Source organism: Prionailurus bengalensis, chromosome F2, assembly GCF_016509475.1.
Source record: "Prionailurus bengalensis isolate Pbe53 chromosome F2, Fcat_Pben_1.1_paternal_pri, whole genome shotgun sequence".
NCBI classification, from domain to species: domain Eukaryota; kingdom Metazoa; phylum Chordata; class Mammalia; order Carnivora; family Felidae; genus Prionailurus; species Prionailurus bengalensis.
This window is the reverse complement of record NC_057353.1, coordinates 80392951-80408491: the sequence shown is the minus strand read 5'-3', so window position 1 is coordinate 80408491 and position 15541 is coordinate 80392951. Positions and strand designations below refer to the sequence as shown.

The window sequence follows — 15541 nt, the reverse complement described above, 5'->3', positions numbered from 1 at the left end:
GTTCAAGCCCCGTGTCGGGCTCTGTGCTGACAGCCTGGAGCCTGCTTTGGACTCTGTGTCTCCCTCTCTCTCTGCTCCTCCCCCACTCACGTTTTCTCTCTCTCTCTCTCTCTCTCTCTCTCTCAAAAACAAATAAACATTAAAAAAAAAAATTTAGAATTTAGAAGGTGCTCCATGATCTCTAGCCAGGTGAAGAAGACAGGTGAGGGGTGGGGTATCCTGGGTGCCCCTCCCCCCCCCCCCCCCCCCAACAAGCTCTCAGTTATCTGGTCCATCCTTCACGAGATAAGATGCGTGTGAGATTTTCTGGAAGGGAGCCACCTTCTTCCTCTCGGAGGGGCTCCTAGCTGTGCGTGAAGTTGTGCCGTGGCGCCCCGCTAGTGTGGCCGGCCGTGTCTCCTCTCCCCCAGGAGACTGACACCTGTACCCTGCTCCTGCCACAGTGCTCATCATATAGCAAAGGGGTCCGAGTGTCTCTGGATCCTCGGTTCTGCGACCTCCCAATTCCAGGTAGGAGAGAGGAAAGGTGATTGTGTGGGTTGAAGCCTGAGCCACGGGCCTCTCGGTGGGGTTAGGGCATCACTCTCTCAGGGGCCTGAAAGATCTCCACAGCAGGCCCTGCCCCAGCCTGCCCGGAGCCCATCTGCAACACCTCCTTCTGGGCACGGTGGGCACTGGTGCCCTCCTGGCCCCTCCCCTGCGCCTGCCCGGCGCCTGGAGGTGTCGCCCCAGCCCCTGCGCTGTGAGCTGTGAGCCCAGAGCCGCTGCCCTCCTCCACCTGCCTGCTGGGGGTGCTTAGGTGGCCGCAGGCAGGGGAACCTCCCAACACTGCCAACTTGCTCCTTGAGGACCCACCTGTGACCTGGCCCCCCCCCTGCCCCAGGTGCTCTGTACCCCGCTTGCCTGCCTTTACTGCAGGGCTGAGAGTCTGTTACCCCTGCCACACCGAAGGTAGTGAGTTGGATATGAGCAGAGCCCTGAGAGAAAGTTCTTAGCAGTGTCGCTGCTGGTGGTTTGTCCTCATGGAGGCCTGCGCCGATAGGCCCTGAGCTGCTGGGGCGCCTCCCACCCCCACCCAGGGCACCCACCCGTTTGAGGACGTCCAGCAGACCTTCACTTGTCTCCTCTGGTCACCCCAGTTCCTTGTCCCTCGTTTCCGTCCCATACGGAGGCGGAGGGTGGGACCAGAGCTCCACCCTGCCGAGGGGGCTGCCGGGGCCGGGGTCCCACAGCCTGATCTGGGACCCTCCTCTGACAGGTTGGTGACAGTCTGGACCCCGTGGGGCGGGTTTCTCTAGGACCACGCCATCCCGCAGAAGCCTCGCTTCAAACGCAAGGACAAGCCAGCCTTCCACGGCTTCTGGAAAAAACACCCAAACTTCCTGGTTGCTGCGGCCCAGTTACTCATACAGGAAGTCGATTACTCATTCACTGTGCTTCCCTTTCACTGATTGAGTTGTGGCTCTGAAAACGGATCTTTTAAACACACGTGCTGACTTATGGGTAGCAGCTCCTCACACACTCGTGGCCCGCCCGCGTTCCCTGCCGCCTTCAGGCTCTCAGGCGCCCTGCCCCCAGGACCTGCCCCGTGGGGAGTGGGGGCTGGCGGAGGAGTCGGTGATGGCCTACAGTCGCCCTCCCCCTCAACTGGGTCTCTTCCAGCTGGGACCATCCGGGGCTCCTGGGTGAGAAGGGAGGGGCTGCCCTTCCGTCCCCCCCACCCCGGATCCTGCCCCCCCAGTGTGGAGGGAGCGCCGACGGTTCCCAGCGGAACTGTCTGTGGAGCCACAGGCGGGGGGCGCGGCCACTTGGGGGGGGGGCAGAGGGTGCGGGCCTGGGCGTCGCCGCACAGCTTTCACGGGAAGCTGGAAGCCGGATTTCTCGGTGAAGGATGGAGAGGCTGGGGAGGGGGAGAACCTGGAAGGTCGGGAGGATGGCCTGGCCTGGCACGGGCTGGCCGCTTGGCCACAGCTGGGGTGGAGGTGGGGTCTTCCTGCAGGGCTGGGTTGGGGGCCAGGTCCCTGCTGAGTGGACCCTCGGAGCCATGGCTGCGCTGTGGTGGCTCCCAGATCCTGCTCCTCCTCCTCCTCCTCGGGCTCTCACTCACTCAGTGGATGTTGACGGTGCCCGTGGCTGCGGAGGCCGCGACAGGCACCGCGCCTCTCCGGAGCCCCTGCTCGCCAGTACCGGGCCCGGTGGGCTCGGGGTCCCGCTGGTCCCCCTGCCCCCACTGCTCCGCGCTGTGGCGTATCTGCAGTCAGACTCTGTTCCTGCTGCAGAACCGGCGAGGGGAAGGGGGCCGCGGGCCGGGTGTGCTTGGACAGTTCATCTCTAGGCGATACTGGAATTAATTTTCAGAGTCAGTCTGTGCCAACTGTGGTGAAGGTGTGTGTGCTGTGCAGCATTTGGCTTCCGGCAGCATTTGGCTTTCACGCTGGAACGTCATCCACCTGTTGGGGCCAAGAGCTGACCGTCCCGCGAGAGTGACCTTGCCCCCGTGTGCCGTCCTGCCCCTTCCTCACGCACGGGCGCTTCTGGGCAGCGTCACCAGCGCTGGGTCCTCTCTGGCGTTTGGTTCGCGAGTCCCGCTTGTGTTGGCGCTCCACGCTCGAGGCTGACTCTCTGTAAAGTACAAACACGGATATGAGATCTCTCCTAGGATTGAGGCTGGGCAGGGAGGCATAAGACTGCTGGGGCCTCGGGGCACCTGGGTGGCTCAGTCGGTTAATTGCCACACTCTTGGTTTTGGCTCAGGTCGTGATCTGGCAGTTCATGGGTTCGAGCCCCACGTCAGGCTCTGCACTGACAGCATGGGGCCTGCCTGGGATTCTCTCTCTTCCTTTCTCTGCTCCTCCCCTGCTGTGCTCGCTTTCTCTGAAAATAAATAAACAAACAAACAAAAAAAAATAAAGCTGCTGGGGCCTCGCCCTACTCTGCTTCGAAAACTGTTAGAGCGGGGCGCCTGGGTGGCGCAGTCGGTTAAGCATCCGACTTCAGCCAGGTCACGATCTCACGGTCCGTGAGTTCAAGCCCCGCGTCAGGCTCTGGGCTGATGGCTCGGAGCCTGGAGCCTGTTTCCGATTCTGTGTCTCCCTCTCTCTCTGCCCCTCCCCTGTTCATGCTCTGTCTCTCTCTGTCCCAAAAATAAATAAACGTTGAAAAAAAAAATTAAAATACAGACCATCTTTAAAAAAAAAACTGTTAGAGCTTTCACTTGTGATTGTATACTCCATACGTCTTCCCATGAGCTCTCAGTATTTTCATTATTAAAAGCTAGAAGCGGGGTGCCTGGGTGGCTCAGTCGGTTAAGCATCTGACTTCGGCTCAGGTCATCATCTCGTGGTTTATGGGTTCGGGCCCCACTTCGGGCTCTGTGCTGACAGGTCAGAGCCTGGAGCCTGATTCCGATTCTGTCTCCCCCTCTCTGCTCCTCCCCCACACACTCTCTCTCTCTCTCAAAAATAAACATTAAAAAGAAATTGAAAAGCTAGACGCAAGGAAGAAATAGCTTGTGAAGTTATATATTTCATGAATGTGTTACCATTGCGTTTTTTTCTGCTGCTTTCATTAATACAAGTCAGTGGACAGTTTTCCATGTTTTCTATGGCACATGTGTGAGGAATTCGTGCTTTGCAGGTGGGGCAAGTAGGTCCAAGCAGAGAACTGGGCTCCAGGCATCTCTGTGCCAGCGGTTAGATAGGAGGCAAGTAAAATCACCCACGTCTGCCGGGCCGGATGGCTGCTCGAGGCAGGAGGAAGTCTTGGCTCAGAGTTGGGCACCACCACTCTCTGTTGCCGTCTGAGCCTTGGACGGCTTCGCTTTTCAAAGGGAGCACCTTTGCTCCGTGACCGTGACACACAGTGAAGTATGTGAAAGCCCCTCGTAAACTGGAGAGCCCTTCAGTGCAGATATGACTCTTCTTCCTGGAATGGACCCTGGACACCAGATGCCTCTGGCTCTGTGGCTGGACGTTTCCTGGGGCACAGGTGTCACTTCTGTGGTTTAACTGCGCTCCTGTATTCACAAGATTTCCCTCACTGGCTAGGCGTCCCCTGAGAGCGGGGACCGTATGCTAGCGGGCTCTCCTCAGGGGACAGAGCTGGGTGAGAGTGGGGCCCACCCCCGGACGCGGTCAAGGTCTGTAGTGCAAAGGATCGTGTGTGAGCTGCGCTTACGAGGAGTAAACATGCCTGATCTGTCAGATGACACTCAGACACTGTCCTGGGAGGCGACACGTGGGTTATATCTGTCTCCCCGGTCCCAGGAGCATCACCCAGCCCCTAAGGGACATGCGAGCATGCTGTGGCAGGGACGGCGTGTTGTGTGCAGGTCTGTAGATACCATTCTCTAGGGTCGTAGGTGCTCAGTGAGACAGACCTGCAGGTTTCTGGATGGCATAACTCAGGGAGATTAATAACCTTTAAGCATGTTCATTTTCTCATCGAGAACAAGACAGAAAACAATTCGAAACAATAAAAACAGCTTATTTTTAGTAGCCGTCATTTGTTTCTAGTAAATGTCAGTAGGGATTGAAGTACATGGATTTTTTTTTTTTATATAAAGAGGATTTAAAGGGGCGCCTGGGTGGCGCAGTCGGTTAAGCATCCGACTTCAGCCAGGTCACGATCTCGCGGTCCGTGAGTTCGAGCCCTGCGTCGGGCTCTGGGCTGATGGCTCAGAGCCTGGAGCCTGTTTCTGATTCTGTGTCTCCCTCTCTCTCTGCCCCTCCCCGTTCATGCTCTGTCTCTCTCTGTCCCAAAAATAAAATAAAACATTGAAAAAAAAAAAAATTAAAAAAAAAAAAGAGGATTTAAAAAAAAAGAAAACGTGAGCAAAAATTTAAGAGTATTCTGTTATTGGAAAAATTTTTAATTGGTTTTTTTCTAAGCGGCAGTTTGAACTTTACTAACATAATTGCTGAACATTTGAATTGGGATGAAGTTTCTTTCTACTGTATGTGGGAGGGTTGGGGGCAGGAGGGAACATTCCTTTATTAAATCAATGGCTTAAATAGGAACGAAGGAGGGACACCACCTTGATGACTTTCGTCCCTTTAGTTACATATGGGTAGTGCCCTGTTGGCATTGTCTCCTTTTCTGATAATTAACGTTGCCCCATCTTTCTCGTCTCTCGTATGCAAAGAAGGAACGTCAGTATACACAGCAAATACACAGTGAGTTACTACAGCGCTTTAAAAAAAATTTTTTTTTATGTTTATTTTTGAGAGAGAGACAGTGAGAGTGTGAGTGGGGGAGGGGCAGAGAGAGAAGGAGACACAGAATTGGAAGGAGGCTCCAGGTTCTGAGCTGTCAGCACAGAGCCCGACGCGGGGCTCGAACTCACGGACCGAGAGATTGTAACCTGAGCCGAAGTCAGACGCTTAACCGATGGAGCCACCCAGGCGCCCCAGCTCTTCTTTTTTTCTTTTTTCTTTTTTTTTTTTGAGAGAGAGAGAGCATGAGCAGGGGAGAGGAGCAGAGGGAGAGAGAGAATGTGAAGCAAGGTCCACATTCAGCTTGGAGTCCGATTTGGGGCTCGATCCCACAATCCTGGGATCACGAGCTAAGCTGACATCAAGAGTTGGCCGCTCAACCGACTGAGCCACCCGCGCGCCCCTCCAGTGCATTTTAAGTAAAGAATTGGTTTGGGTTGAGACCCCCTCCTTTGTGGAAATGTGGCATTGGTCTGTTGCAGAGAAGGGGTGAGCTGTGGTTTCCAGGGGCGGGAGAGATCGCGCGGAAAGTGGAGTCCTCGTGTCGACCCGAACACAGCCGTCCGTCCGAAGCCGCTGGAATACCTGCTGCCACGTGGGGAGTGGTGCTTGGGGCCAGGTGTGGCCGGGTGCGCGCACGCGTGTTGACGTCAGGAAGGCCCGGCTTTCTTGTCTCTTGAGGTCCTAAACATCCTCCTTCCCACTTCGGTGGTCCATTGTAAGGACGCTTTCTGAGTGACTTTGGCATCCCTCCCTTACCTGTCTGAACCCCAGCTTCCGGAGCTTGACCAGGTGTTTCTGGCCTTTTCTCGTGCACCAGGTGCTTTCAGGCCGTCGGGGAGGCAGACCGTCCTCAAGTCGCTCAGGTCCAGCTGGAGAGGCGGCTGGGATTCCAGCTCAGCGTAGCAGATTTATCCTGGAGATGTGAACAAGGCAGGCTAGAGACAGGAGAAGTAGGGAGCTGTGAAGAGTGAGGCTGGTCCTCAGGGTCGAGGAGGTCTTGGGTTGAGCAGCCAGAGACCAGGCTGAGGCCAGACCTCGCAGACGTGAGGGCTCCTTGTTGCAGCTGGGCAGCCGTGGTGGTGCTTGGACCCGTGGAGATCGGACCCTCTGGCCTGGAGGGCGGAAAGTGGTGGGCGGGTGGGGGGGGGGGTTGCCTGGATGCCGAGACCCCGTTAGCAGGCTTCCCTAACTGCCTGTCAGGGCGAAACGGGGCCCCGAGCAGGGGCAGAGAGGGATGGATAGGAACGGATGGATTCCAGAGGAAGCAGGTAAAATCAGGACAGTCGTGTGTTCGGCTGTGCGTGCAGATCGTGTGGGGAAGGTCACGGTAGGGCGTGGGCCACGGCCTCACCGAGGGAGGCACGGACCGTGGTTTAATTGTGGATGCAGCGTCAACCGTCTGTGAGCCTATATGAGAGATGACGGGGGCTGGGGAGAGAAAACCCAACGTTCCAAGGATCTGGGCAGAGCAAGGGAGGAACGGCCTGGAAAGGGAGGGCGTGGTGTAGTGGCACGCGTCCCCGAAGGGCAGAGGGTCCCCGGAGCCTGGCAGGGGGTCTGGGTGAAGGCGCAGACCTGGCAGGGCCAGGGGCACGAGAGTCAGGGTTTCCCAGGAAACGGGTGGACACAAGGCAGGAGGAGGCGAGGGTGAGAGTATGGGGGGCACGTGGGACAGCGGGGGTCCTCGAGGGCTGGGAGGGGCGGGTCACCCACAGGAGGGGCTCGCGAGCGCTCCGGGAAAGCGGGTGTTTCTCTGTGTAACGGGCGTTCTCTTGGCCGTTCCAGTGCTCGCGCCTCCTGCGCCGCCACCGCCACCCATCCAAGGATATGCCTTCAAGCCTCCACCCAGACCCGACTTCGGGACCTCCGGGAGAACAATCAAGTTACAGGCCAACTTCTTTGAAATGGACATTCCAAAAATTGACATCTACCATTATGAATTGGATATCAAGCCGGAGAAATGCCCGAGGAGAGTCAACAGGTATTCCGTCCTCTCATCCCTCATCGGTCTCGACCGGCTGACGCGGGTCCCGGCGTTAAAGTAATCGACCCCTCCGTTCCGGCAGCTCCTTCCCCGGAGGTGTCCCTTGGCGTTTCCTTTTTGAAAGATGTTTTGTGTGTTTCCTTGTGTCTGGATACAGTTGTCAAGTGAGCTTTGACGAACGTGTGCACGTGCCCGTTGCCTCCTGCCCTCTCCATCGATCCCAGCGCTAAGTAAGGCCAGTGCTCCGCGTCCCTTTGTTCTGTCCCTTTCTGCCCTGTGAGAGGCCCCACCTGCTCCCTAGACTCGGCCTGGTGTTTGTGGGACTGACCCGCACTGCCGTGTATTAATAGCCTCTTATTTTTATCGCCGAGGAATATTTCGTGATTTCTTTATTCATTCTCCTGTCGGACGCTCAGGCTGTCTGGGCTTTGCCACGATGAACGTTGTTCTTCCAGTCTTTTGGGGACGTGCATTTTCGTTTCTCCGAGATGAATACCCGGGAGGGAAATTGCTGGATCCCAGCGTGGGTGTAGGCTTAGCTGCACGAGAGGCCGCCAGAGTGGTCGCACCGCCTCATTCTCCCGCGGGTGGCGTGGGGCCTGCGCGCCCCGTCCCGCTCAGCACGTGGGACGGCCAGGCTCCTGGAGTTTCGCGTTTCAGTCTCACGGTTTCCTTGGGGGTTTTAATTTCCACTTCCTGGTAACTAGTGAGTTGAGCACCTTTTCATGTGCTTATAACCGTAATGACATTATGTTTACACGTTATGTAGTGTCGTAGTGTTTCTAATAAAGTGTCGAAGCCTCTTCCCTGGCTTGTCTCTTTGTTCCTGATTTGTAGGAGTTTTTACTATATTTAAGGTCCAGGTCTGTAGTATTGGGAGTGTTTTCCCCTGGTTTGCGGCTTGTCATTTCACTTTTTTTTTAATATTTATTTTTGAGAGAGAACAGGAGAGAGAGAGAGAGAGGGCGAAGGAATAAGCAGGGGAGGAACAGAGAGAGACACACACACACAGAATCCTGGAGCAGGCTCCAGGCTCCAAGATGTCAGCACAGGGCCCAGCGTGGAGCTCAAACCCACAATGCATGAGATCATGACCTGAGCCAAAGTTGGGCACTTAACTGACCGAGCCCCCCGGGTGCCCCTGCTGATTCACTTTCTAAATGGTGTCTTTCAATAAGCAGAATTTTGTTAAGTTTGTTGACATCCAATCTATAAAATTTTGAAAATAGTTACCATATTATGTGTTCTCTCCAAAAAATCTTTGCCTATCTGAAGGGTACAGGTACTCTTTTTTTGTTGTTGTTGTTTTTTAAGCAGACAATTTGGGCTTGTTTTTTTATTTAGGCCTGTGATCCATCTTGGATTAATTTTTGTCTGTGGTGGGAGGTAAGGGTCTGTTGAGAAAACTTTTCTTTCATCATCGATTTACCTGGGCCCCCTTGGGGGGGGGGGGCGGTAAATCAATTGATTGTCAGTTGCTACCAGAAAGTTCCCTGGAATTTTTTTTTATCGTGATTGCTTTGAAACTGTAGATAAATTTGGGGAAAGTGGATACTGTTGAATCTTCTGGTCCACACACATGGCTATGTTTTCCATTCATGAAGTCTACTTTAATTTCTTGCAGAACTTACTGGTACTTTTCATCATAGAGGTCTTCCGTTTTGTTTATTCTAAGTGTGCTGTGTTCTTTGATGTTACTACAAATTGTATTTTAAAATTGCGTTGTCCACGAGGGAAGTTTCTCAGGAGGGAGTGACTGCTGACAAGTACGGGGTTTCTTTTTGGAGTCATGACAAATGTTCAAAACCTAGATTGTGGTGCTCTGAGGGAGACAAAAACCCTGTGAATATACTAAAACCATTTAATTGTGCACTTTCAAGATGTTAAAAAAGTTTTTTTGTTACTTTTGAACAAAGATGGTTTTACTTTTTTCTAGTTTCTAAAGCATTTTTTTTACTTTATTGCAGTGGCTAAGAAATCCACTATAAATAATGGTGAATGGATGTGGTGAAAACAGACATCCTTGCCTTGTTTCCACTCTTAAGGGGGAATCATTCATTCTCTCACCTGTAGTGTATTCTATTAGTCGCAGGATTTTCTTAGAGACCCTTTATCAGACCGAGGGAGTTCTCTCCCTGATTTGCTGAGAAGTATTCTCATCATCGGGTGTTGAATTCTGTCAAATGCTTCGTCTGGATCTCTTGGGATGATCATATAGTTTTTCTTCCTTTTTCCAACCTCCTATTAAGGAGGTGTATTAATTACATTGATTTTTTTTTTTTTTTTTTTTTTTTTACGTTAGAGTGGCTGGATTTTCTCGGAGTTAAGATGTATTATTTTATATGCATCGTTAGTCATGACTTATTATTTTTATATACTGCAGTACTTTGTTAGCATTTTGTTGTGAATTTTTGTGCCTCTGCTCCTGAGAGACATGGGTGTGTACTTTTCTTGTTAGGTTTGATAGCAGGGGCATGTGGCATTGTGAAAAGCTGGGACATGTTCCCTCCTCCTCCCAAAACTCCCAAGAGGAAAGATAGATTGGTATAATTTCCTTCTTAAATGTTCCACTGACTTTGTCAGAGAGCATGCACACGTGCGCACACACACATACACGCACACACACAAGTAGGGGAGGGGCAGATAGAGAGGACGCAGGCTCCAGGCTCTGAGCTGTCAGCACAGAGCCCGACGCAGGGCTCAAACCCATGAAGTGCGACATCATGACCTGAGCTGGTCAGACGCTTAAGCGACTGAGCCACCCAGGCGCGCCTCATTCCTGATACTTTAAATTTGTCTTTTTCCTCTTTTACCTTGATCAACTTTGCTAGGGTTTGTCAATGATATTCATGTTTTCACAGAAACAGCTTTTTTACTTTGTTGATTTTTCTCTTTTGTTGAATCCACCCGTCTGTCCGTTTTCTTTTCTCTGATATTTATTATCCTTCTATTCATTTTGAGGTTAGATCATTAAATTTAAACCTTCCTTCTTTTCCAATCCATTTGTTTAAAGCTATAAATGTCCCTCTGAGCCTGATTTTAGCTATAGCCCACGGATTTTGATACATTCTAATTTTAATTCAAAATATTTTCCATTTTCTTGTGAATTCTCTATAATCTATGGGGTTTTGTTGTTTTTAGAGATGTGTTCAAATTTTAACTCTTTGGTGTTTTGTTTTGTTTTGTTTTGTTTTTGGTACCTGTTGATATTGATTGCTAATTTAATTCCACAAACCATAACCATAAAGTTTAGAGAACATACTCTGTAAGATTTCAGCCTTTTGAAATCTGTTGGGACTTATTTTATGGCTAAGTATGTGATTTATCTTGGTAAGTGTTATTCATCCGGTTGAAGAGAATGTGTGTCCTGTGGTTGGCGGGTGTGGGGATTTGAGTAGTAGTTGGCGTTGGTCTGTAGCGTCACGACAGTTCTTTATCTCCGTCCTCGTCGTATTGTCCGAGTATGGTGTGGGTTTTGTCTGTTTCTCCCTTTAGTACTGTTTTTGTTTGCTGTGTTTCAAAGCTCTGTTATTAGGGGTACGCATTTTTATGATTTTTTTGTCTTCTGTGATAAACTGAACCCTTTATCACTAGGAAGTGTTCTCTGTATTTTGTAATTCTGATTATTAATACAATCTCATGGCCATTCTTAAGCTTGCTGTTTAGCTGATGTACAACTTTGTACAAGCTTTTACACCCTCAGCCTGTGTGTGTACGTACTCCAAGTGTGTCCCTTGTAGATATCATATAATGGGGACTTCCTTTATTTCTTGATTTTATCGGGTATGTTACGTTTGCTTAAATGTAACATAAATTTAAATTTAATTTTTTGTGGTTGCTATTTTTTTAAATTTCTATATCTGTGTTTTTTATTCTTTTATTTTAAATGTCTATTTATTTTGAGTGAGACTGGGGCAGAGAGAGAGCGAGCGAGTGTGAATGCCAGTCAGGCTCCACGTTGTCAGCATAAAGCGCCACGTGGAGCTCAATCTCCCAAATCGTGAGATCTTGACCTGAGCTGAAATCAAGAGTCGGACGCTTAACTGCCTGAGCCACCCAGATGACTCCCCTGTGAGAATTTTATAGTAATATAATTCTACTTACTCCTCTGTCCTTTTGCTATTGTTGTCATGCATTTTACTTCTTTATTCATTATGAATTCCATGGTGCGATGCTGCTCTTTTAAAGAAATTGGGAAAATGGTCTGTTCAGCCACAAATGAGCCTTACTCGGCTCTCTGCGGATCCGGGTTCTCACCTGGCGTCGTTCCCTTCCAGCCTGAAGAATGCCCTTTAGCCCTTCCTGTTGTGCAGGTGGGCCCGTGATGAATTCTTCCAGCACCTTTTTGAGATCTACAAATGTGTTTATTTCCTCCTTATCTTTGAAGGATATTTTGCTGGAGAATATTGAATTCCAAATTGACATTTTTTCCCCTAATACCTTAAAGTTGTCATCTTCATTAAAATTTTAATCTTCATTATTTCAGATGAAGTTTCAGTTTACTTTTCTTCTTGTACTTCTCCTGTACGTAATTTGTCCTTTTTCCTCTGGATATTTTGTTTTAATTTTGCTTTTCAGCAGTTTGAGGTGCCTAATTGCGATTTTCTTTTTCTTTTTCCTTCTTGGTGTTTTCTGGATTTGAATGCTGATATCTTTCATGAAATTTGGGTGAAATGCTATCATTTCTTCAAATACTTTTTCTGCCCCATTTTCTTCTCTATAGGATTGCAGTTATGTGTATTCTAGGCCATTTTTATGTTGTCTCCCGATCGTTGAGCCTGTGATTTAAAAAAAAAAAAAAAAATCTTTTCCTCCTCTTTCTTCAATTCAGGTAACTTTATTGATGTCTTTAAGATCACTTTACCTCCCCCGCCCCTTTTGTAGCTTCCAGTCTTCTGTACAATCGTCTAATGATGGTTTTTCAATTAGATAGTGTGCTTTTCAGTTTTAGCTTTTGCATTTGGTTCTTTTTCATAGTTTATATCCTTTGCTAAGTTTCCCCATCTGTTCACTCATTGTTCCCACCTTTTTCTTCATGACTTCTTGAATGTCCTTACAGTAATAGCATATGTATGAGCAGTCCTTGTCTGCTAATTACAACATATGGGTCATTTCGGGATCTGTTTCTATTGACGGGTTTTACCTTAGATTACATACCACCTTTTTTGCTTATTTACACGCATAGTACGTTTTTGTTGCTGTTGAACATTACGTGTGTCACATTGAGGGAATCTGGCTTTTGCTCTCTTCTCTGGTACCCTGCCCACAAATCCCGACTTCTTCTGCAGTCCTAGACTGTCCTCCCTGTCTCCTCAGTGCAACAAGACTGTCTTCTCTGCTGCACCTTCCTCCCGTGTTGTGGTTTGTAAACCGCTCGCAGGTGGAGTGGATGTGTGGCTTACCTCACGAGTTTCCCTTCCCTCAATAATCACAGTCTCAAACTGCCTCTTTTTCAATGCCGGAAATAGCCGTCTTGTTTTTCTCTAGTTCTGTAGTTGTTGAGGGTAGAAGGATAAGTTCAATGCCAATTACTTTGTCATGATCAGAGATCAGATTCTCAGTTGCAGTTTAAGAACTTAAATTGGTTTCCCAGTTTGTGATAGTGCCCTCTAAAGTGCTCTTTGCTGTAATGTTTTTTTTTTTTTCCCTGATTACAAACTTTGTAAGAGAAAGAATATTTGCGGATTCAGTTCCCTTATCTATAAAACCAAACAGTCGGATTTGCTCACTGTGACCGGTACACATTGGTCCAGGCTCTTTAGAGGGTTATTGGGTGTGAATATTAGAATAAAGATAGTATATACCTTCTGACCCACCAATTCTGCTTCTAAGTATTTATCCCAAGAAGGTATGGCTCCAAAGAGACCGTACTCGACGGTCATATAAGATCCTTTAAAACATGTGCTTACTAAAAAACGTGTTTCTGAACAAAAACATTGGGCACGGCTGGTTTAAACACCCTTTTTTTTTTTTTTTTACTGGAAATGTCTTCTGTGCCCTGAGACTCTCCCTGAGTGGGTTTGTACGTCGTTGACTTTCCTGGAGACAAACACGTGTGTGGATCAGTGATGTGAACGCACTCTGGGAGGTGGAACACGGAGGCGTGAGTAACCACGCACATTTCTGGGCTTTGTATTCATGTGGTGGCGTTTGGGCTCTTAGGTGATGAACCGCACTGTACAGGACGTTTCCTTTCATGAAGGAGGCATGACTAAGACGTTGTCATCTGGCAGCAGGAAAAGGCTGCTGGTGATTGAAACGCGATGTCTTTGACTGCACTGCTACGTTCTTGGAGTTACGTCCACAAGGTTCTAAAGTCACCCAGTATTTGGAAATTCCCTCAAGTCACACAAGTAGGTAATAAAGGTGGGGCGCGGACTGCATTTTCGTGGCCAAGGCCAGCCCACTTACCGGCATGCCTTGCTTCCCCCTGGGTTGGGGGCCAGCCTGAGCCTCGCTGCCTACTTAAATGTGTGAGCCTTCAGAATTCTCTACTTCACTCTTCCTTCTGGTGGACTTTGGCTAAGGTCCAATCCCAAGATTGTTGTCAACCAGAATAGCATAGGGAGAAGTTGGGTGTAAGTTCTGGTGCTGCCAAAACCCACCTTCACTTAATCCTAACACCTTCTAACTCAATCTGTCCTTCTTCCAACCTTGCTTCCAGCATGACCAGCCAGCATTTATGAAGCCTCCAGTCGTGAGGCAGGTACTGTGGCACCGGGGGTGCGGTGTGGGCAGGCTAGACCCCGTCCGTGTTCCTCGTGGGGAAGAGTCCAGCCAGCAGCCTCTAGGACCCCAGGCGTGCGCTGCCCGAGGGAAGTTCGGGGCGGAGCAGGAAGGCGGCAGACGAGCACGGAGCTCAGCCTGTGGTCTGACTGTGAAGACGGTCTTCACAGCCTGTCCTTCCTTCCGCACGGCTGTCTCTGGGCAGCAGGGACCAGGTCTTAACTCTGAGTTCTTAAAACTCCGTGTAGTGCATGTGGTAGATGTTTAGGAGGTTCAGCCTGAAGCTCTGTGCGAGGCTAAGTGAAACATGCCTTCTGTCTGTGTTGCGATGAGTCCTGGCCTCATGTGCCCTCCGTGTCTGGCCATCCCATCCCCCACTGTTCACTGAGTGGCTGCTGTAGGAGGGATTGAGTATAAGGCAAGGTACCTCTTCCCCAGAGGCTTCCAGTATCATTGTGGGTACAGAGATGGTCACCCAGGATGGTCAGAGCGCGGCTCTGGTCTGGGTTGTGTGGGCCTTGCCGCCTGGGAGCCTTCCTAGGGGGTCAAAATCAGCAGCATTCTGCTCAGTAGCCCAGGACGGACTACAGAAAGAAGGTGTGTTCCTTGTCTTCTGACTGTCCTTTCCTTCTGTTTCCCTTGGGCTCTGTTATGTGGCCCTGGGAGGACACTGCAGAAGTGATCACTCTGGGGGGTGTGTGTGTGTGTGTGCGTGCGCGTGCACGCGTGCAAGTGGCGCGAGGGTGGGCGGTGCAGCATGACTGTGTCATTTGCAGCCTGCTGTTTGCTTCGGGCACTGTCCACTAGGGGGGCTGAATGTTGGTCCAGACTTTTTAGAATGTGGTTTGGTGTATATGTTAAAATAGTATGTATATTCTCTACTACTTTTTTTTTTTTTTTAAGTTTATTTATTTTGAGGGAGAGCACAAGTGGGAGAGGGGTAGAGAGAAAGGGAGAGAGAGGGAATCCCAAGCAGGCTCCACGCTGTTAGTGCAGAGCCTGATGTGGGGCTCAAACTCATGAACTGAAACCAATTGTCAGATGCTTAACCAACTGAGCCACCCAGGCCCCCCCGTATACCCCTCACTTCTAAGTATTTATCCCAAAGAGAGGTGTACAAGGATGTCTAATATTGTGATGGAAAAAAAAAGCAAACCATCTACATGTCAGTAGGGATGGAACCATGGACGTGTCAGTCAGTAGAGATGGAACCGTGGACACGTCGGTTGGTAGGGATGGAACCATGGACACGTCGGCCGTTAGGGATGGAACCATGGACACGTCGGTCAGTAGGGATGGAACCATGGACACGTCAGTCGGTAGGGATGGAACCATGGACACGTCGGTCGGTAGGGATGGAACCATGGACACGTCAGTCGGTAGGGATGGAACCATGGACACGTTGGTCGGTAGGGATGGAACCATGGACACGTCAGTAGGGATGGAACCATGGACACGTCAGTAGGGATGGAACCATGGACTCGTCGGTCAGTAGGGATGGTTAAGTAAACATCCTGTGCGGTGCAGTGCAACTGTGGACAACAGTGCAATGGAGTTTCACGTGTGAACGTGCAGTCTGGAAACAGACAACTAGGTCATAAGTGGCTTGTTAATA

The 15541-nt window shown here is 50.1% G+C and overlaps 1 protein-coding gene across 1 annotated transcript in view; it reads left to right on the top strand.

The window, feature by feature from the left end:
• Positions 1 to 15541, top strand: part of AGO2 (argonaute RISC catalytic component 2) — a 114901-nt gene that overhangs the window by 43621 nt on the left and 55739 nt on the right. Inside the window, 1 exon segment of the mRNA XM_043601850.1 lies at positions 7002 to 7197. Coding sequence (XP_043457785.1) covers positions 7002 to 7197 — 196 coding nt within the window.